Source organism: Mesoplodon mirus (assembly GCF_964341445.2).
Source record: "Mesoplodon mirus genome assembly, chromosome: 15".
NCBI classification, from domain to species: Eukaryota; Metazoa; Chordata; class Mammalia; order Artiodactyla; family Ziphiidae; genus Mesoplodon; species Mesoplodon mirus.
In genome coordinates, this window is record NC_138991.1 from 23939086 (window position 1) to 23962827 (window position 23742).

At 46.6% G+C, this 23742-nt stretch overlaps 1 protein-coding gene across 1 annotated transcript in view; it reads right to left on the reverse strand.

Annotated features, from left to right (window-relative positions):
• The window catches only part of MMP24 (matrix metallopeptidase 24), a gene marked incomplete at its 5' end in the record, with an annotated part of 44783 nt that extends 21663 nt beyond the window's left edge, over positions 1-23120 (reverse strand). The window contains 2 exons of the mRNA XM_082600638.1: positions 672-820; positions 22896-23120. Of these exons, the coding sequence (XP_082456764.1) occupies positions 672-820; positions 22896-23120 (374 nt within the window). The remainder of the gene's footprint in view (positions 1-671; positions 821-22895) is intronic.
• Between the last annotated feature and the right edge of the window lie 622 nt (positions 23121-23742).

Genomic DNA, 23742 nt, shown 5'->3' on the forward strand with positions numbered 1-23742 from the left:
GTTTTGTGAGTTCCATCCCCAGCACTCTTCTCTCCCTCCTCTTTATCCTCTCCCTGAGTATAAAACCATCCCTGTAGCTTGGCTTTCTTGTCATTACCTCCTAAGTATCTCCCCGAACCTCAGTGTTTCCTTCTGAGTTCTAGACCAGTGTAGCTAGATGATGGTGTTTTTCGCTAAATGGGGAGCCTCTGGAGGGCAGGGATCAAAGGACCAAGCCCAGTGCCTGGCACACACAGGCATTCAGCAAATACTTGTTAAATGGGAATAGTGGAATAAGACTTGCCAACTCATTATTATTCTAGAGTTCTCTGTATCAAGTGAGATGTGTACATCTCAGGAATGCCAGAGGGGTGACTCACAGACCCACAAGTTATTAGCGTCAGAGGAGATTTAAGACCATCTATAACCAAACCCCTTATTGTGCTGATAAGGAAACTGAGGCCCAGAAGGGTTAAGAGTCTTGTCCAAGGTCACACAGCAAGTTTACGGCAGAGCACACCCCCAGCTCACATAGGAAAGGGCACCTTGGGGTACTCCCTCCCAGGATGACACTGCAGGGGCAAAAGATAGGAAGGTAGGATGGGCATGATATACAGATGAGGCCATGACAAATGTGAACCCAAATGTAAGTCTGGAAAGTTCAAAGGCACAATGTCCTATACAAATCTTACTCGATTGTTGTCTGATCCAACACACCGGTGACTGGGATCCCGTAAAACTGCTGCATAGTGGCGACTGCTGACTGTAAGGCCTTCCCTGAGTGCAACGCAGATGCCCGTGAGTCATAGGGCAGCAGATAGCCGTATGACTTTAACCAGTTCTGAAAGACATATGAAAAGAAAAGGATGCATTACTCGAGAGAAGGCTCTGTTCTACTTGGGCAGAGATTTGCCCTTGAAACCAGGGATCTTTTTACCAGAGGGACTTATGGACTCAGCCTCTGATTCCTGCCTCCTTCATTCCCTCCTGCAGACACTGTCAAATTAACCTCCAGAAAGCCCAGCTCTTGTTGGCTGACTCTTTTGCTATAAAACTTTCACTGGATCTCTACTAGCTGCAGAATAAAGATTAAATTGCATTCCAGGCTTTCCAGTACCCTACCTCTTTACCATGTATGTGTTTTCCACTGACATATGACTAGACATGCAAGAGCACCAGAACAGTTCATTCTCGGAAGCAGACTGGCCTGATAAAACGCTGTGCCACCCAGAAACTCACTGTGTCCAAAGGCGGAGTCTGCTGAAGAATCATGTTGTAGAATATTAATAGGCATGAGATTATCTGCTGTCTTTATTGTTAATCCCTCCAAAAAGAGCAAGCCATTATAAATAAATATAAACAAAATAAGCAAAACAACATATTATTTAATTTAAATATGAGTACACAAATATATGCATAGAAAAAAGCCTAGAAGGGCGCACATAACATAATAATAGTATGGTTATGTAAGAGAATTCTTTGTTTTTAGGGAATACATGCTGAAGTATTTCAGCTTACATAACGGTACACGGTGTCTGCAACTTTTTCTTCAACAGAATCAGGGAAAAAATAGAGAGAAAGAGGGAGAGGAGAGAGAGGGAGAAAAAAAAACAAATGTAGTAAAATGTTAGGAGTTGGGGAATGTGGGCGAAACATATTCAGGAATTCTTTGTCCTATTCTTGAAAACTTTTCTGGAAGTATAAAATAATGTCAATTTTTTTTTCAGTAAAAAAAGAATTAATTTGAATATCCTTTGTTATAGTATCTTGGGGGAATTTTTTCTGTGCTTTTCTAAGTTTTATGCATGGAGTCATTTTTTTTAAAGAAGGAGAAAAACTTTAAAAGGGCAAGAGAGTCTGAAAGTAGCTTGGATGAAGTTCAAACAAACAATGAATCTGAAGGACAGCAAAGTAAAGATGATTATTTCCACCAACAAGCACGAGGGATGGAAACAGAAGAAATCAGAAGAAATCACAGCACCAGGAAATATCTGTGGCACCAATTGGAAAATGGGGGAAATATCCACATATCTATGGAATCCGCAAGCATGTCCTATAAGGAGCACACCTACACACTGGTCTCTAAACCACACAGGACCTGCTGCTCTTCCTCAGAGGATTATCTTGAACACCAAGTAAGCTAATGAAGCAAAAAGATCTTAGGAAGCTGTATTATGTCCTTCCCATCTATAGTTTTGTTTCTTGTTTCTATATGAACAGTCTTATTGTGGATGCATCTGTTCCAAGTTAAATCAAACCATTTTGGGAAGGAGGCAGACCAGAAACTATAAATAAATTATTATTTATTTCATCCCAGGTGGCTATCACATCTTTACTGCCTTGTGATGAAATCCATCTGACTGAGTAAAAACAAAAGAGTCATGGGACTTCCCTGGTGGTACAGTGGTGGTACAGCTCCACGCTCCCAATGCAGGGGGCCCGGGTTCAATCCCTGGCCTGGGAAATAGATCCCACATGCATGTCACAACTAAGAGTTTGCATGCCACAACTAAGGAGCCTGCCTGCTGCAGCTAAGACAACAAACTAACTAACTAAATAAATATTTTTTAAAAACCCCAAAACAAAATAGAATAATAAAGTCTTAAAACATCCACAACAGAGTGACAACCTTACCTCTTTCATGTTTGAGATCCAAAACCTGTTTTTCATTCTAAATTTTGGCACAGGATTTCAATACTTCTTGCACTTTCCCAAACTTTGAATCTCTTTCGTGCCTTTGTTTGTTTCCCCCATCTGCCTGGCATATTTCTTTTTTTTTTTTTTCCTAAAATTGACCATTGTAACCATTTTATTTAGTTTTTAGAAATGTTTTATTTATTTATTTATGGCTGTGTTGGGTCTTCGTTGCTGCACGCAGGCTTTCTCTAGTTGCGGCGAGCGGGGCTACTCTTCATTGCAGTGCCCGTGCTTCTCATTGCAATGGCTTCTCTTGTGGAGCACGGGCTCTAGGCATGCGGGCTTCAGTAGTTGTGGCATGTGGGCTCAGTAGTTGTGGCTCTCAGGCTCTAGAGCATGGGCTCAGTAGTTGTGGCGCACAGGCTTAGTTGATCCGCGGCATGTGGGATCTTCCCGGACCAGGGCTTGAACACGTGTCCCCTGCATTGGCAGGCGGATTCTTAACCACTGCGCCACCAGGGAAGCCCTGGCAAGTGGATTCTTAACCACTGCGCCATCAGGGAAGTCCCTATGCCTGGCATATTTCTAAGTTTGGCAAAAATCTTTCATTATTTTAAGGTTCAGTCCATAAATTACTCCCTCTGAAAGACTTGTCTCACTCCTCAGCCTGTTATTTTTTTCCTCTTCTGTGCTCCCTAAATCCCCTGTTACAGATGGTATAGCTCTTATAATATTGGGCTCTAATCATTACTTTATGTATCAGACCCTGAGTTCCTCCAGAGAAGGGTCTGTGTTTTACTCATCTCTCTATATCCGGTGCCCAGGAAGTGCCTGACAAAGTAGCTGATCATTGTCTCCATTCAACAAACATTACTGGGCACCGACTACCTGCTGGGCACTGACTACCTGCTAGGCACTGTGCACGTCTCTGGGGATACAACAATGAACAAGGAGCTCACAGACCAACAAGTAAGCCCACCATGAAAATACAGCACTAAAAATCAGGTGTGTAGAGGGTCCCATGGGAGAACAAAGGTGGGGGGCCTTATCCACATGGAGGGGTGGGGATGGGGAGCAAGGGGGAACTCAGGGGAGGCTTCCAGGTGGAGCTAAGTCTTGAAGGATACAGCATGTGCAATTGCCTGGAGGTGTTGGGATGCATAGCACATTCTGAGCGGTATTTAAAATGGCTGGAACTTGCGGGAGAAGATGTGGTGATGAGTGGAGAGGATTGGAAAGGAGGGGAGTGGGGAGAGATGATTTGCCATTAATTATCTGTTCACAAAGTGGGCAACTTGCAGAGAATCACTTGTGACTTGACTGTGGTCTCGGATCAGCCAAAAAGCTCAAGTAAAGCATCTGGAAATGGACATGATAGGGCAACTGACAAGTTGCCTGTCCATTCATCCAGCTCCAGTTTCTATTCCCAGATCAGTTATGTCATCAAAGCATTAAGTTCCTGCACAGTATTCCTCAGCCCCTCCCAGCCAGCATGCCACATTCCGTTCTTTCTTTACAGAAACTTCAATGAAGAATTGCTGGGTTGAATAAACAGGGCGGTATAGTGGGAAAGAGGCGCACAGTCCTGAGATGGAATCCCGGCTTCACCACTTGCCAGCTGTGTGACTTTGGACAAACTGAGCTTCAGTTCCCCTCTTTGTAAAATGTAAACAATGACCTTCCTCCACAGGATTGCTGTTAAGATGAAATGATCAAATGTACCTGACATATAATCACTCAAAAGTGATTCGTTTGTTATCCCTTTGGATGGTGTCTCTGTTACCTTTTGTAAAATCAACGTGGAAAACATGGTCTTTGACTCCTTCCCTGCCTTTTGAAATCTAGTCATCCTACCCTCCCCCTGGACCAAGAGCCAGTCCTCGTGGGTCCTATGGAGGGTAGTGCATCTGTCACAGTCAAGTCTACCTGCTCTCAGGTGACCTATGGTTATGACCATCTCTCACACAGCACTGGGAACACTGCATGCAGAGAGATGACAGCTGACTTGAATTGCTCTCTTCGCCCTGTCGCTCAGCTTTATTGGGACCAAACACAATCACTTTCTATCAAGCTTTAGCTTGAGGAAAATGGTTTCCCTACAGGAGATTCTGCATACTTTCTGGTTTCAGAAAATGCACACTGGGTAACCCAGTGGTTTTCCATTTTTGGCCTTTCTGCCTGAAATCTTTCAGTCAAATTTATAGCATAAGTGTTGAACATGGTGATGCTTGGAAGTAGCTATTACTTTTTTCATCCTTCCAACCACCAAGTTATGTTTCATCCTTAAAAATCTTACTTAAAAACATTGCTTCACTCTGTAAACTGCCTCAAACCCTTCCAAAAAGAGGCATGGTACAAACTAAAATCCAATTCCTCCCTATCTGTGGACTCAGTTCTCTTAAAATCCAATTAGGATGAATTACAGCATTTGGGAAATGGCTGGGGAACTTTCGACAGATAATTCTGACAAACCAGTCAACCGACTGAGTATTTTTTGAGCACCTACCTCCAAGCTAGTATGGAATTTAAGGATCTTCTTCCCTCCTGCCCTCATTACTACATATGGTAGGAGATAGGGAACAGGGAATTTTTGGCATAAACTCTCTTCAGCCTTCTAAAACTTTGGGGAATTGAAAGTAGCTCCTCCTCTGTAAAGGGCAACCTGGTTTACCCAGCTCCTTTTTTTGGATACTCAAGCAAGGAGCATCTCAAAGCCAATCAGGATCCATTATGAAGTTCTCAGCAGTGTCAGGAGTTAGGATCTAAGGACTCAGGTCTTAGGCAAATGTCTAGTTCAGGGCCAAACACTGGAATGGATCAGCCTTCTCTGGGTTCTGCTTCCCTCCCAAGTTCACTGGGAGCTCAGGGGCAGACCCTTAAGAGGGGAAATGGGAGGGGGAGGAACTGGTCAAAGGACCGCTCTAAGCCAGGGAACAGGGCATTGAGACTGGACCTGGGTTGTGCGTGAGTGCGTGTGTGTGTGTGTGTGTGTGTGTGTGTGTGTTACAGGGTGGGAGGCTAAGGACTATGCATTAGGTACCAGACAGTTCCAACTTCTGCTGTTTAACCCTGTCTCTGCCATTCACCTGCTCTGTGGTCCAGGCAATCCTCTGACTTCTCTGAGCAGAAGTTCCTGATGTTGAAGGAAGTCTTCTACACTCCAGTCGTCCCAAGTCCAGAACATTCCCTGCCCTTTCACACTTCCAGGCTGTTCCTGCTGCCAACAGAGCCCATTCTCTTTATGCATGTTAGCAAACTCATCCTTCAAAATCTAGCTGAAATGTCACCTCCTTTGGAAAACCTTCCTTAACTCTCCCTGGCAGAGCTAGGGGGCACCCTCTTTACTCCTGCAGTGCTTACTTCTCTAAACGTTGCTCTAAACGTAACTACCACGGTGTATCACACCTGTTGGTTGATATGTTTTCCCCACTAGATTGAGCTCCCAAGGAGCAGAGACTGTCATATTTATTTTTATATCTGCTAAAGTACTTAGCGCAGTGCCTGGCATAATAAGTAATCACTGAATGAATGAGTGAGTGAAGGAATGAATGAGTGAACAAAACAGTTGGTCTAGGAGGTACTGTCTGGGTACCAACCAAGGGATTCCATCTTGGGAAGGTTTAATGAGTGATACACATGAAAGCACCAAACACAATCCTTGGTATCTATTAGGGACTGAAAAAACCGTTTGCTGAAATTCAGTCTTTTGTGGTTTGACTTCTTTGCCTGATGAGGCAAGAGGCTCCACTGTCCCATTTGAAAAAAGATAAAATCCACTAAAGGAAAAAAAAAAAAAGCCCCATTCAGTTCTAAACAGAATGACCTACCTTTCATCGTTTTACACCTGGATCCATTAATCAATCACCAGCCGTGTCAGAATTCTAACCTTTACAGCTCAGTTAACCAACTCTAAGATGTCTGTCACCCTTTAAGTGCTGAAAAAGGTGTAAACCCAGAGGAAAGTGAGAAAGATCTCAGAGTGCGAGCAGGGACCAAAATAGCTGGGCTGAACCGAAGATGGAGAGATTACCAACAACACCGCGTGATTGGTCCGCTGGCCAGAAGGCGGGATTTTGGTTCCCGAGAAGCCGAAGCTCAGACGTTTAGCTGCAGCGGCAGGCAAAGGAGAGAGCGGAGAATAACAAGGAGAAAAAAAGTGGCCCGAAGAGGGAAGAGAGCGGCAGACAGCAGAGGCGGTGGTGAGATTAGAAGTGTCAATGGAGGCGGCAAGTAGCAGATCAACTGGTGTGCTGCCGTTTGCTCTTGGAAAACAGAGATGGTCATGGGGGAGGAGAGAGATGGATCGGTCAAAACAGCGTCTCCTGGGGCTGTTCAGGAGCATTTGCATCTGGTTGGGTGTGAGCCCAAACCAGACTGTACAGGCCTGGAGAAGGAGCAGGGGAATGATTAGGATCTGGTGTTTGGTCAGGAATCCAGTGGGTCTGAAGGTAATGTCAGAAAGGCCAGAGGCGAAGTCTACAAAGAAGGGACAGGCAGGAAGGTGTTAAATTTGGAAGCATGGGCTGGCATGAGAAAGAAAGAATCAAAGATCTTGATCAAAGAGTTTGGGCAGCTGAGGTCATAATCTAGGGTGACAATGTGAGTAACAGGAACAAGGCATCGACCTCAACATGCATGGGAAGTCCAAGTCCACTTCTAGAGGGACAGCGACAAGCTAGAGCATGACTAAGGGAGAGTGGCCAGGAGAGTGAGGGAGTCATTCATAGGAACCATAGCCCACGAGGAAAGATGAGGGATGTTTAGGCTGGAGAAGGGAGGACTGCAGGGGGCATGACTGTCTTCAAAAAGCCAAACGGGGCTTCCCTGGTGGCGCAGTGGTTGAGAGTCTGCCTGCCGATGCAGGGGACGGGGGTTCGTGCCCCGGTCCGGGAAGATCCCACATGCCGTGGAGCAGCTGGGTCCGTGAGCCATGGCCACTGAGCCTGCGCGTCCGGAGCCTGTGCTCCGCAACGGGAGAGGCCACAGCAGTGAGAGGCCCATGTACCGCAAAAAAAAAAAAAAAAAAAAAAAAAAGGCCAAATGGCTATGGATAAAGGAGATTTATCCTGGTTGGCAGACGGCCAAGCTAAGACCAGCACAGGAGATCACAGGACATAGATCTTGACTCACTCAAATAAACAGCTTTTTAACAGAGATGTTCTAATTATAGTAACAAGGATATAGCTACTATTATTAGAACTCCTACTACATACCTGGCACTGTGCCAGGCAGTCTAGACTGCAACGACCCCACAAGGTAGGAATTATGATCCCCAATTTGCAGCTGAAGAAACTGAGGTTCAGAAAGGTTAAATAATCATCCAGAGCCACAAAGCTAATAAGTAGCAGGATTCAAACCCAGTTGTCTCTGAAACCAGGCATTTCACACTGTCAGACCACTGGACAGGCATCCCTTTCCCCTCACAGGACTTTCTATAGCTCACACTCCTTTCTGTACCTTATCTCCGATCACAGTGAGCTCAATACCCTTCTGCTGTGATTCCTACGCCACCCCCCACCCAGGTATCAAAACCAGAAGCTTCATATGACACACGTCTCCCCGCTCTCCTTGGTCCTCATTGTCTTTTACCAAAGAACTATTGGCCCTACCTCCTGAACATCGAATCTGTTTCTGTCTATTCATTCAGTAAGTATTTATTGAGGACCTACTACGACATCCAGGCACTGTGGGCTAGGCTCTGGGATAGAACATCGAACAAAAACACTCTCCTTACTTTCTAGCTACAGTCTAATGGATGAACCATGTTGCCATAAGTGCTATGAAAAATAAAGTAGGGTAAGGAGATGGAGAGTGATGGGACAACTTTTTTTATTGAGAATGGTCAGGGGACGTCTCTGAGGAAGTCACATCTGAGCAAGAGACCTGAAGGAGGCGAGGGAGTTCCAGGAAGAGGGAACAGAAAGTGTAAATACCCTGAGGCAGCTTCAAAGTCTTCCCATCAAGAGCTTTAGAGGCAGGGGGAAACCGGAGGTATTAGTCAAAGGGTACAAAATTTCAGTTACACAAGATTAATAAGTCCTGGAGAGCTACTGTACAGCATGGTGCCCGTAGTCAACAATACTGTATTATGCACTTAAAACATTTGCTAAAAGGGCAGACCTTAAGTTCTTAGCACAAGGTGATGATGATGGTGGTGGTGGTGATGATGATGGTAGAAATAAAGAGGGCAGGAGGAAACTTTTGGAGGGGATGGATTTCTTTATGGCATAGATTGTGGGGATGGTTTCACAGGTGTATACTTAGCTCCAAACTCATTAAGTTGTATGCAGTAAATATGTGCAGCTTTTTGTATGTCAATTATACCTCAATAAAGTGGTTTTAAAAAAACCAAGAGGCTTTATGATATGGTCCCTGACTACCTCTGCAGCCTCCTTTACCACTCCCCACCTAGCACTCTGTGTTCTAGTGTGTTCTAATTCTTCCAGACCCTGACATAAATAGTTCCTTCTGTCTAGATCACGCTCCTCTCTCTTTCTCTGGGGAAGCCTTCCTTGACCCCTTAACTCAAGAGTTCCTTCTACATCCCTGGTCAGTACCCATCCTTCTCCTTATCACAATTCTTATCACACAGTGTTGCAATGGAATTGCTTGCCTCCTCTGCTTGACTACACAATGCCCGAGGGCGGGGCCCATAGTCTTATCTTCTTCACTATTGTATCCCCACACCTAGCACAGGGCCAGCATAGATACCTCTTTATTGAATAAAACAAGTTGAAGTGCTCAGGGAGAGGATGAGTGATTGCTGGTCAAAATTTGCTATGGAACAGAGTTTCTCAATCCCCGCACCACTGGTATTTTGGGCCAGATAATTCTGTTGTAGCAGGGCTGTCTGGTGCATCGTAGGACATTTAGCAGCATCCCTGGCTTCTACAACAAGATGCCAACAGCACCACCCCCTCAGCTGTGACAACCAGAAATGTCTCCATTGGCCAAAGAGTTCCCTCGACGGTGGGCAAAATTGTCCCATGTTGAGAACCACTATTATAAAGGGATTCCCATATAGGGCTGCCTTGAATATTCTCTAAGGGTCCTTTCAACCCTAAATTCTGCACTAGGCATTTAGGAAAAGCACTAGGCATTCAGTCAATAGCCTCCTAGGATGGGGCTCAGAAGGAGAGCTGGTTTCCTTATCTGAGCAGGTGGACATGTATGGTAGTGAGGCGTGGAGAGCAGTGAGGAGTGAGGCAGCTTGAGAGGACATTTCGGGTATGGTTAAGAGTACACGCTCTGGAGACACACCGTGCTGCGCTCAAATCCTAACTCTCCCATTTGCTTGTTACACAACCCTCAGCAAATTATTCAGCCTCGCTACTGCTCACATCAAGCTCCATCTGCATAATGTCCTTAGCATGTGCCCCATGGAGGGGTTGTAAAGATTAAGTAACATAATACGTGGTATTGAGTGCTCAGTAAAAGATAGCAATAATAATGGCTGTTATCTTCCTGATAGGTGACAAACAACTCTAAAGCCCTCACTGCACTGTAGCCCCAAACACTGAGGCTGTGTTTCTCACTGGGCAGTCCTTGTGCATCATGGCCTGTCAGCATCACATCATCCAATGAACTTGTTAAAAGTACGTATTCCCAAACATGAATTTAGACCTACAAAATCAGACCCTCTGAGGTTGGGAACTAGGAATCTGCGTGTTTTTGTTTGTTTGTTTGTTTGTTTGCGGTACACGGGCCTCTCACTGTTGTGGCCTCTCCCGTTGCGGAGCACAGGCTCCGGACGCGCAGGCTCAGTGGCCATGGCTCACGGGCCCAGCCGCTCCGCGGCATGTGGGATCTTCCCGGACCAGGGCACGAACCCGTGTCCTCTGTGTCGGCAGGCGGACTCTCAACCACTGTGCCACCAGGGAAGCCCGGAATCTGCATTTTTACAAAGAGAGCACCTGAAAAAAAAAAAAGAAAGAAAGAAAAAAAAAAAGAGAGCACCTAAAGTGATTCTGTTGCCTACCAAAGTTTGAGAACCACCGCAGTAAGGATGGCTGGGAGTTGATGACCCTGTGCCACAAAGAACGGGCATGTTACGTTCAGTATCACCTCTGATCTGCGAGGACAGGAAGCATGTTGCCATTTAGGAGGGCCTTCTGTTAAAGCTGGCTCAAAAGCCAGCCCCTGCCCTCTGTGCCTCAGCTCTGCTCTCATCCCTGGGTCCTTCACCCGCCTGTCTCCTCAGCCAGCCCTTACAGGTGGGTTTTGGCCTCAGTTTCCCTGGCTGGCACTCAGGTCCTAAACTGAGATTGTAAGGACGCTCATCTGTTTCTCAGGACCTCATGTTCCCTGCCTGGTTCTCAGTGTCCTCCAGAGAGTGACACTCTAGTCCCTACACACCTGGGAGCTGAGTGAGGTTGTATCTGAAAAGACAGGTCACTTGGGACCAAGATGCCACCACATGCCAAATATTACTTAACTCTGCTGCTTCCAGCTGAGTGTCCTTGGGCAAATGACCTAACTTCTTTAAGCCATCATTTTTATTCATCCGTTACATAGAGGATATTAAAAGAAGGGTTGTTAGGAGGATTCAGTAAGATGATGATTCAGGAAGATTCAGTACTAGCTAAAATTATGGCCCTTCAAAGATGTCCACATCCTAATTCCTGAAACCTGCTATGTTGCCTTACATGGCAAAGGAGACTTTACAGGTGTGATTAAGTTAAGGATCTTCAGGTGGGGAGATTAGCCTGGCTCATCCAGGTGGGCTCAATGTAATCACAACGGTCCTTATAAGAGGGAGGCAGGACATCAGGGTCAGAGATGGAGACGTCAAGACAGAAGCAGATGTCAGAGTAATGCCATTGTCGAAAGGGGGCCACAAGCCAAGGAGTGCGGGCGGCCTCTAGAAGCTGGAAAAGGCAAGGTACGAATTCTCCCCTGCAGCCTCAAGAAATAATGCAGCCCTGCTGACACCTTGATTTTAGTCCCTTTAGTCCCATTTCAAACTTCAGACTGTAAGATAAGAACTAATAAATTTCAGAACTGTAAGAAAATAAATTCATATTGTTAGAGGCCCCAAAGCTTGTGGTAATTTGTTTCAGTAGCAGTAAGAAGCTAATAGATGAATGTAAAGCATTTAGCAGATCCTGGAACATAGTAAGCGTTCTCACAATGTTATTGTCTGTATTTTTCTCCCACACTCTTCAGCAGTACATGGACCACCACCTTTGGTCATTACTGCTGGACCGAATCACTGTGTCCTTTGGTGACTCCTGAGATCAGCCTTATCACTGTGGCAGTTCCCTCCAACTCCCGTCCCACCAAAACCCCGCTTCCTCCTCCACCCACAGAACTGAGGTCCCAGCCTTGCCGCTGAACCCGAGTTATAACTAATTTTTTAAAACTTCAAATGTGAAGGCCTAACCATGGAGCTATCTAGAAAATGCACTCATCAACAAATACTTAGGGATCATCTAATTTAACACGCTTATTTTGCGGAAAAGAAAAATAAAACTCAGGGAGAAATGACTTATCCACAGTCACAGAGCAAGTTAGTGGAGGAGCTGAAAACGGAGGCTAGTGTCCCTGCCTCCCAGGGAGGGTTCTCTCTGCCATGCTACACCCTCCACGCTAGCTCTGGTTTGCCTCCAAAGGCTGTGTCTTTTTAAAATTTTCTTCTTTTCCCACTCACAGCCAGTCTAAAAAGGGCCCTCAGGATCGCCCACAAATCCCAACTTAGCTTCTTGACAAACACCTTAATGGCACGGCATTGCCTCTTGGCTGCCACCATCTCTCGAGTGGGTGGAAAGTGCACCAGCGGGAATTCCCTGGCGCTCTGCACCGTGTCCTTGGCCCACTCCCAGGAGGCCACCACAAGCCAGACAATCACCATGCCCAGGGGTTTTGGATCAGCCAGACACTGGGATGTCTGAGTTTCCCGATTCTGGGAAGGCTTCCTCCTATGGCCAGGAGGGTAGCCATGCGCATATTCACTCTCTGAGAAGAGAGGCGCCTTAGTCTTCCTTGCCCTTTCCAGCGCCTTCCTGCAAATCTGCCATCATTTTCTGTCCGATGGGGCTTAACTTATTAATGAGTTTAGAAAAGGGAAGAAGGAAGACAAAGACCGTGGTCAGGTCTTAGTTTCTCAACTGCAGTAGGCAGATGTCTGAAGTAGATAACCTCTAAGTAATTATATAAAGTTCTATTACTTTAGCTTAATTGGATTGAGCGCAGAGCTGGTCCTCACGGCCAGTCTTAAAGTCCAAGCTCCTCAGCATGGCACTCAGCAAGTCTCACAGTCTGATGCCAATGCACCTTTCTAGCCTTACCCTCTGACTTGTATGCCCCACCCTTCTATTCCCTACACCAAGTGCCCCCTCCTCTAGCTACTGATCTACTTGTGTTGCCTGAACACATCTTGCAAGTTCCTTCCTCTCTGCCTTTTTTCATTCCCTCTCCCTAGAAGGCCTTTCCCATGTGGATACTGGCCTCTCCCTGATGAACTAATAGATAAATTTCCTTTGAAATGCAACTCGAGTGTCACCTCACCTGGGAGGACTATCCAAGGTTAAATGGACTTCCTCTGTGCTCCCATATGCACCCCTTACTTACAGCATCTTTCATAGTACATTATCAATAGTGGTTTCCATGCCTGTCACTGCTACTGAACTCTTACTCATGGAGCTTACAGCCTGGAGGGGGAGGGAAACATGGAAAGACGAAATGTTTCATTCCAACGGTGATAAGTGAAGGAAAAGGTGCTGGGAAAGAAAGTGTGTGACAGGAGATCTAGACTGTGACGTCAGGGATGGCCTCCCAGAGGATGTGACATCTCAGCTGAGACCTGTGTATGAGCAGAAGAGGTGAAGGTGAAGGTCAAATAATGAGTGCCCCAGGAAAAGAATAGCTTATTGAATTCCTGAGATGGGAAGGAGCCTACCTATTAAGAAAAGAGAAAGAAGGCCAGGACAGCTGGAGTTGACTGAGAAGCTGGTATAAAAGGGAGCAGAGAGGTGGGAGGACTCGGTGATGCAGGGGCTCAGAGGCCTGATTAAGCAGCCTGGGGGGTTGCTGGGTACAAGGGGCTTACGACACTATTTGTTCTACTTTTGTGTGTGTTTGAAATTTTTCCATAATAAAAATTGAGGGGCTTCCCTGGTGGCGCAGTGGTTGAGAGTCCGCCTGCCGTGCCCCATTCTGGGAAGATCCCACATGCCGCGGAGCGGCTGGGCCCGTGAGCCATGGTCGCTGAGCCTGCGCGTCCGGAGCCTGTGCTACGCAATGGGAGAGGTCACAACAGTGAGAGGCCCGCGTACCGCAAAAAAAAAAATAAAAAAAAATTGAGAAGTGGCCATAGTATTGTAATATGAGTTTAGCCTTTACCTTAAAAGCCATTTTAAGCAAGGTGAGAGTAGGAGTCACATACCAGATTTTTTTGTTTAAAAATTAAAAAAAATTAAATATTATAAGCATTCAGAAAGGCATAAAAATAATTTTTAAAAAACCCTTGAATAGGGGCTTCCCTGGTGGCGCAGTGGTTGAGAATCTGCCTGCTAATGCAGGGGACATGGGTTTGAGCCCTGGTCCGAGAAGATCCCACATGCCGCGGAGCAACTGGGCCCATGAGCCACAACTACTGAGCCTGCGCGTCTGGAGCCTGTGCTCCGCAACAAGTGAGGCCGCGATAGTGAGAGGCCCGCGCACCGCGATGAAGAGTGACCCCCGCTCGCCGCAACTAGAGAAAGCCCTCGCACAGAAACGAAGACCCAACACAGCCAAAAATAAAAACAACAACAACAAAAACCCTTGGATAATCACCAACCGGCTTTGTTAAATCTTGGCTTTTGCCATATTTGCTTCAGATATAACTGGCCCCTACGTAGATTTATTTATTTATTTAAATTTATTTATTAATTTACTTTTTACTGGAGTAAAATTGCCTTACAATGTTGTGTTAGTTTCTGCCACACAGTGAAGTGAATCAGCTGTACGCATACACACATCCCCTCCCTCTTGGACCTCCCTCCCACCTACCCCCTCCATCCCACCCATCTAGGTCGTCACAGAGCACCTAGATTTTTAAAAGGTCACTCTGGCTGCCGTGGGAAGAAGGATTAGAGGCAGGCAAGAGAGGCGGATCAGGTGGGAAGTTTCTGGAATCCAGGTGAGACAGGATGGAAGTTTAGACTAAAGTAGAGGCAACAGTGGTGGAGAGAAGCGGCCACAGGGAATATCTGTTCAGGAGGTGGAAGTGCTGGGCTGGTGGCTGATTCTACTGAGGCAGGTGAGAGGAAGACCAGCTGAAGGATGGCTCTTTCTGGCCCAGTGCCTTTGGGGCACAGAGAATGGTATGCATGTGAGTGTTTGTGGTACAGAAGTGAGTTTTAAAATTATTATTGCTGGGACTTCCCTGGTGGTCCAATGGGTAAGACTGCGCTCCCAGTGCAGGGGGCCCAGGTTCGATCCCTCATTGGGGAACTAGGTCCTGCGTGCATGCCGCAACTGAGAGTCCGTGTGCTGCAACAAATATCCCACGTGCCACAACTAAAGATCCCACATGCTGCAACTAAGACCCGGCGTAGCAAAATAAATAAATAAATTTAAAAAATTATTGCTAACAGAGTTGTTAATAACCATGCCTTGCTTTTCTCTACCTACTTTGTTATAACAACGTGTCTGATTTTTGAGAAAATATTACCTTTTATAAATGTGGCTTTGCTGTTATCCTATAAATCATCAAAGCCTAGTTTCAAGTTGCCCTTGAAAATGAATGCATGGAGTAATGATGAAGAAAAACCAGGGAAGGACTTGAACGAAACTGATCCTGAGGGCCAGTGAAACCAAATGAGTTGTTCCAGAATTGCTCAGCTGGGGAGGGCCAGAGCTGGGGTGCACAACTTTTATCCACACACTAGAACAGGTAGGTATACAGACCTGAGTTGTGTGAAGAAAGCTAAAAGCGCCCAGGGCAGCAGCCAGCTCCCAGAACAACTCAGAACAGGCCTCGGTGCCTCCATCCCCTCAACACGGCTCTGAGAACCTGAGCAGGTCACTTCTCTGCTAAGAAACCTTTCATGATTCCTCTCAGTCTTTGGACAAAAGCCAGTTTCACAGTCTGCTCTCAGCCTCCCTTTCCAGCCTCTTCTCAAACACTCTTACTGGAAATAGCAATAACTCAAGGCCTCAGGCACATCAAATCCTCTACCATTTCCTAAATACGCCCTGCACGTGTGTGGATCCTTGGTTCATGTTTTCCTTCCCTCTGGACTGCCTCACTCACTGTTCTTTGTCCGTTTCCTCCCTCAAAGGTTCATCTTCGATACCAACCTTCTTATAGAACATTCCCTAACTTCCCCAACCCTATCTCCTCCCCTTTTGGTGCTTCCCCAGACCTTTAAACCTCTAGCATACATTAATTTTTCTTCAAAAAAGGTACGGACTTTTGCGTGCCAAGCACTATGAAAGAAGTTCGTGGGGGACACAAATAATACAATCGATTTTAAAATATTTATCAAGTATCTAGAATGTGCCAGGCACTGTGCTAGGTCCTGAGGAGTCATTGGCTGCAGTCTATTAAGAATTGCTTCCTCTGATTTTGAGTCTAAACTATACCATTCATAAGGCTAGGTTTAATCTCTAAGACTAATCTCTCTGGTACAACTATAATTTACATTTATTTGCTCTAAAACTACCTCTTTCAATGACTGGAGTGGGATATACCTGAAAGTGGAGGATATTAGCTAAAAGGCTATTATAATAATCCGGAATAGGACAGTTTCATATATATGGAAAACCTCAGATCTAGGACAGAAAACCCAGCTTCTGGTCCTTGCTTTACTGTTTATTAGCTCCATATGGGTCTCTGGACAATGTGTGGACAAGCCACATCATCTCTCTGAGTCTCCGTTTCCTCCTCTATAAAACGAGGACAGTATCTTCCTAGTCCACCTCATGGTGTTGTTGCCAGGATCAAGTGGGGCCAGGCACATAAAAGCATCTGGAAAATGCAAAGTGCTTTACAGATATGAGGCTATTAATGTGATAGGAAAAACCATAGTAGTAATAAGAGAAAATGATTTTAAAATGCAGCAGAGTAGACTCAGGTTAGGTAAAAGGAAGAACTTCCTAACAGTGAGAATTTTTTTTCAGACAAGAATGAAGATATAGGAGAGATATACCATGCTCCTGGATTGGAAGAATCAATATTGTGAAAATGACTCTACTACCCAAAGCAATCTACAGATTCAATGCAATCCCTATCAAACTACCACTGGCATTTTTCACAGAACTAGAACAAAAAATTTCAAAATTTGTTTGGAAAAACAAAAGACCCCGAATAGCCAAAGCAATCTTGAGAACGAAAAACGGAGCTGGAGGAATCAGGCTCCCTGACTTCAGACTATACTACAAAGCTACAGTAATTAAGACAGTGTGGTACTGGCATAAAAACAGAAAGATAGATCAGTGGATCAGGATAGACAGCCCAGAGATAAACCCATGCACATATGGCCAACTTATCTTTGATAAAGGAGGCAGGAATGTACAGTGGAGAAAGGACAGCCTCTTCAATAAGTGGTGCTGGGAAAACTGGACAAGGACATGTAAAAGTTTGAGATTAGATCATTCCCTAACACCATACACAAAAATAAGCTCAAAATGGATTAAAGACTTAAATGTAAGGCCAGAAACTATCAAACTCTTAGAGGAAAACATAGGTAGAACACTCTATGACATAAATCACAGCAAGATCCTTTTGGACCCACCTCCTAGAGAAATGGAAATAAAAACAAAGATAAACAAATGGGACCTAATGAAACTTCAAAGCTTTTGCACAGCAAAGGAAACCATAAACAAGACCAAAAGACAACCCTCAGAATGGGAGAAAATATTTGCAAATGAAGCAACTGACAAAGGATTAATCTCCAAAATTTACAAGCAGCTCATGCAGCTCAATATCAAAAAAACAAACAACCCAATCCAAAAATGGGCAGAAGACTTAAATAGGCATTTCTCCAAAGAAGATATACAGACTGCCAACAAACACATGAAAGAATGCTCAACATCATTAATCATCAGAGAAATGCAAATCAAAACTACAATGAGATATCATCTCACACCAGTCAGAATGGCCATCATCAAGAAATCTAGAAACAATAAATGCTGGAGAGGGTGTGGAGAAAAGGGAACACTCTTGCACTGCTGGTGGGAATGTGAATTGGTACAGCCACTATGGAGAACAGTATGGAGGTTCCTTAAAAAACTAAAAATAGAACTACCATATGACCCAGCAATCCCACTACTAGGCATATACCCTGAGGAAACCATAATTCAAAAAGAGACATGTACCAAAATGTTCATTGCAGCTCTATTCACAATAGCCCGGAGCTGGAAACAACCTAAGTGTCCATCATCGGATGAATGGATAAAGAAGATGTGGCACATATATACAATGGAATATTACTCAGCCATAAAAAGAAACGAAACTGAGCTATTTGTAATGAGGTGGATAGACCTAGAGTCTGTCATACAGAGTGAAGTAAGTCAGAAAGAGAAAGACAAATACCGTATGCTAACACACATATACGGAATTTAAAAAAAAAAAATGTCATGAAGAACCTAGGGGTAAAACGGGAATAAAGACACAGACCTACTTGAGAATGGACTTGAGGATATGGGGAGGGGGAAGGGTAAGCTGTGACAAAGCGAAAGAGAGGCATGGACATATATACACTACCAAACGTGGGGTAGATAGATGGTGGGAAGCGGCCGCATGGCACAGGGAGATCAGCTCGGTGCTTTGTGACCGCCTGGAGGGGTGGGATGGGGAGGGTGGGAGGGAGGGAGATGCATGAGGGAAGGGATGTGGGAACAGATGTATGTGTATGACTGATTCACTTTGTTATAAAGCAGAAACTAATAAAAAAAAATTGTGTAAAAAAAAAAAAAAAAGAATGAAGATATATTGGAGGCCATGATCACACTGAAATACATTTTTGGCTTGGGAGTCTGTTAGTGCTTCTTAATAGGCCTACCCCACCCCTAAACTCATTTAGAGCTCTAACTTTCCTTGACTACAGGTGCAAACTGAGGAACTTTCTCCATCTGCCCAGAGCAGACCCCTCAAAACCAGTCTACAGAGCAGGAATCCAATAAGCCCTGGGTCCTGGAGTCACACTCTGTCACTCATGTGGCCTGTGCTGATTGGCTTGTCTCTTTCTGTCTCTTTCTGACCTTCCTCACAATCAAATTGGAAGTTAGGAGGGCCAAAAATCTATTTATGGGGCATTCTACTCAGCTAATAATAATAGAAAGAGATGCTTTAAATAAACCAAACACAGGAAGCCAATTAGAGAATCAGTGGGACCCCTCAATGTGCAAAATACAAAAGAAAGACTGAAGAAAGCAAAGGAGAAAACAGATTGAACAAATTTTTTTTTGGTTTTGTCTTTTGGTAATAAAAGATCAGAAACATGAAATCAAAGCCAAAGATAGTGAAAACGCTTTCAACCAAGAAGTCAGGAAACGGGGGAAAAGTTCTAGTTCTGAATCACCTACTATCAGGCTTAGTGACCTTGGGCAACTCACTTATGGCAATTTACAAAGTATCTGTTAAGTGCGCTTATTTAGGGATCTCTAAGGTCATGGCCACCTCTCAATTCCTCTCTATTGTATATCACTACCACTTGATGACAGCCTATATGAAAAAACTCAAGGGTGTCATTGTGGAACCACTGACAAGCAGAATAGCCTCTATTTTCATTGAAGGAAGGACAGGCAGGCAATAAGTTTTATCCCTAAGAAGGGTTTTAGAAGGCACCTTGAGACCACATGCCCATGAGTGTCTATTTCAGATGCATGTAACTTTTTGGCCTAAAGGATAAAGAGAAGAATCATTGGAGGCTTTCTGAGTAATTAACAACGAACATTGAGAGTTGAGGACTGTGCTGGATCTAAAAACATAAAGCACTTTGGTTGGGGAAGGCCCTGCCTAAGAACCACAACCCTTTTCCTGAAAATAATGTTTAAGTATTAAAAAAAAAAAATTAAATGACAAGCTGGCTGGAGCTGCCTCAAAGTGCTCTTCTGAGAAGAGAGAAATAAATGCCTAGAGAAGTCAGGGAGAGTTTCCTAGAGAGGCAGGGCTTGAGCTGGAACTTTAAGAAAGGAGGCAGATGGATGGGGGGAGGTACAGCATGTGTAAATGTCCAGGGAAACATGGGGAGCTTATCTTAGGATAAAGGAGAGACAAGCTTGTCTGGAGTAAGGATGTGTATGGATGAGCAGGGGAAAAGGCAGCTTCGAGTGAGGCGGTGGAGTCAGACTGCAGAGGCCTTAAAAGACAGAGAGAGGACTAAGCAACGTTATCCTCTCGCTGAAAAGCAGCAATATTTCTATAAGGTTTCAATCACGTGATCCACTAGGATTCAATGAGGGGATAATAGTGTGCAAATTGTCCACAGAAGGAGTGGATATAATTATCTTTCAGAAAGTTTTGGACAATATATTAGAAATGGAAAATGGAGACACCATGGAACTGAGGGTGATGAGGGCCTGAGAACTCAGAGAGAAAATGGTAGAAGGAAATGAACAATAGAAGGCAATAAATAAATAGGTGGAAATAAATAAATAGATGGAGCTGGTCACGTCTCTAAATGAAAGGAGATTAAGAATGCAGGGGTCGGGCTTCCCTGGTGGCGCAGTGGTTGAGAGTCCGCCTGCCGATGCAGGGGACACGGGTTCGTGCCCCGATCCCGGAAGATCCCACATGCCGCGGAGCGGCTGGGCCCGCGAGCCATGGCCGCGGAGCCTGTGTGTCCGGAGCCTGTGCTCCGCAACGGGAGAGGCCACAGCAGTGAGAGGCCCGCGTACAGCAAAAAAAAAAAAAAAAAAAAAAAAAAAGAATGCAGGGGTCCCCAAGAGATCATGCTGGGACCTGTCTGATTTAAATTTTTTATCAGTGATCCAGAAAAGTAGAGCAAAGTGAAAATTTCAGGACCGCAGATCATACTAAGCCCTTTCAGTTAGGGACATGCTCTGCCAAAGGAGAGAGAGAGAGAGGGAGGGGGAGAGAGAGAGAGAGAGCTGAAGGAAGGTACTGAGTGGGACACAAAATGGCAGATAAATGTCAACGTGGGAAATGTAAGGTAACAATGTACTCTGGTAAGAATAATACACAGATAGGGTGCTGTGTTCCAGGCTAGCAGTTTTGACCCAGGAAAGGGATCGGGGAGGTACTGCGGATTGTTTCCTAAAGGCAGTGTCCTAATGTGTTGGGATCAGGAAGGCTGACAAAGAGATAGGCAGAAGCAGGAAGGGACCTAAAAATCAAAGAGGAAATCATCCTCCTTTGTGTAAGATGACAAGGTCCCATATCTGGGAGAATGGTCAGGTTGACATCCATTGAAAGTTAGGACCCAAGGATATCTAGAAAGGGATAATTAAAATGATTCACGAGGATGAATGTGACTATTCTAGAGGTGGCCTATTATAAGGGGGAGACAAGTATGAAAAGACAAAGGCTAAGAGAGGTGGAATAATCAAAGCCTATAAAACTGATAAAGATAAGGACTGGGTAGCATTACCTTCTCTCCAAATCCTAACATATTCAACCAAAAAACCTCCTCTTAATGCTTGAAATATCATAGGAATAAAAGGGTTTCAGAGTTGAGATCATTTAGCCCTATCTCTTTGTATTAGAGATGGTAAAATTCAGGCTTAGAGAGGACAAGGAAATGGCCCAAGGTCACAGAAGCCACCAGGAGCCAAGGTAGTGTTAGAAGCCCAGGCCTCCTAAATCCCAGGCTAGGGTCTTTCAGCCTCACCCTGTGCATTCAGGAAGACTAAAGGAATCCTACTTTTTATAGGGTACAAACTCATGAAATGCATTACTTTGAGAGGAAATAAAGCTGAAAACACAAACAAGCTAGGGAAAGTTTTCACTAAACGTCAACAGCAATTATAAGGCATTTGGAAGAAAACTACCAGCAGGACTAGAGACTTTCTACACACCCTAATTTGGGGGGGGGAATCATGTACCCCTTTGAGAGTCTGAAGAAACCTAGGGATCCTCTCCAAGAAAAACCCATTTGCACATACAAACACAATTTTACACAAGATTTCAGACTCCCTGAGTCCCATGCCCAATTAAGAATTCCTGTTCTGGCAGATTCTTCTGAACAAATACACTGCTTCAACAAACACACTCCATCTCTTACGATAAGTGAGGCAATCACTCTGATATTCCTCAGCAAAAAAAACACTGTCTCAACGTCACTTATCAGAATTGCAGTTCTGTAGGTTGGAAGAGACCAGAGATATTACCTAGTCTAACTGCCCCCCGCCCCCCTTGTGTGACATAGGATAATATCATGGTTAAATATGTGGAGACTAGAGTCAGCCTGCCTAGGTTAGAATCCCAACTCCACTACTCACTAGCTGTGTGATCTTGGGCAAGTTACTTAGTTCTCTGAGTCTGTATCCTCATCTGTAAAATGAGGAAAATAATTACAATTATCTCGTAGCGTAGTTACGAGGATTAAACGCGATAATTCATATAAAACTCAGCACCAGGCCTGGCACATAGTGAGTGCTCAGTCGATGCTAGCTGGCATTATTGTTATTATTATGCTTGTATCCAGGCAGGTATTATGCATGCATCCATCCAGTCCCGTCCTGGAGCTTTTGCTTGCACATGTCTGCGATGAGCAGCTCCGATTGTTACAAACTTCTTCTCATGTTGAGCGAAATTCGCCTTCTTGCGACCCTTACCCCCACCCCCGTTGGCCCTAGTTCTGTCCTGCGGGGCCACGCAGAGCAAGGCCGTCCTTCCTCCACGTGACAGCCCTTCAGATACGAAGACAGTGATCGAGTCCTTCCCCCGTCCCCCGCCGCCCTCCCCGCCCCCCGCTCCCTCCCGCCCTGTCCTCTCGTCTCCAGCCTGAACATCCTCGGGTCCTTCTCCCAAACCACAACAGACTGGCTGCGCTTACTATTTACTCCCAGGCATTGTACGGTTTTCCTCACACATAGTCAGGCAGGCCACACGCCACACCGCCACAGTTCCGACCCTCCCGCTCCGCCCCCGCCCGCTGCCCCTGTCCGCGGTGCTGAAGCAGCTCCGGGCCCCCGCGGGCCTGGCGCGGCCCTTCCAAGCCCCCGCCCTGAGCCGCTAGCCCGGACCCCCGGCGCGGACCCCCGGCACGCCACCTCCGCGCCCCGGGCGGCCGGCGCGGCCCGGCCCAGCCCAGGCCCGGCCCCGGCGCCGCCCCCCGCCCTGCCCGGAGGTCCCGAGCCCGCGCCCCGGCCCGGCGCGCCAGCCCCACCTGCCCGGCGAAGGGCGCCTCCGCCTCGGCCGCCCGCGCCGCCCGGTCCCCGGCCCCCGCCGCCGCCGCCGCCGCCGCCGCCCGCGCGGCGCCCGGGAGGCAGCAGAGCGCGGGCAGCAGCAGCAGCAGCCGCTCCGGGGCCCGCCAGAGGCTCCAGCGCGGGGCCAGGCCCGGCGGCGGCGGCGGCAGCCCCGGCGCGGCGCGGCCGCCCCGGCTCTTCGGCATCCCGGCGGCGGGGCCCGGCCGCCCGGCTGCGATGGCGGCGGCGGCGGCGGCGGCGGCGGCTCCGGCCGGGTCCTCCCGCTGCAGCCGCTGCGGAGCCGCCGAGTCACCGCGCCGCGGACACGCGCCCGGCCCGCCTGTCTTCGCCGCCGCCGCCGCCGCCTCGGCAGCCAGCGCGCCCCCGCCTCCGCGCGCCGCGCCCTGGCGAGGGACGGCCAGGGGCGCGGGGGCAGCACCCAGGCGGGACCCGCGGAGCCGGCGGCTCCGGGCCAGCCCGGAGACACTGGCCGAGGAACGACGCTGGGGTGGGAGTCGCAGAGGCCAAAAGAATCGCTCTGGAGGCAGGGTCCAAAGGGGTGGAACTGGAGGAGGGGGGCCTGAGTGGCAGCCCAGGGGGAGGGGGAAGAGGCTAAATAAATAATCCTAGAAATAGAACCACGCCGCGGCTCTGGGAGAGGATATCCGGGGTTGGGGGTCCGAAGCCAAAGGCATAGTCCTGGGGGAGAGGGTCTGAGGCGGGACACTGCAGGAGGGGGTCTGGGCCTGGGGGAGGGGAATGAGGAGCTGCCCTGGGGTAATGGTGAGGTTGAAGGGAATGAGCTGAAGAAATGGCCCTGGAGGAGAG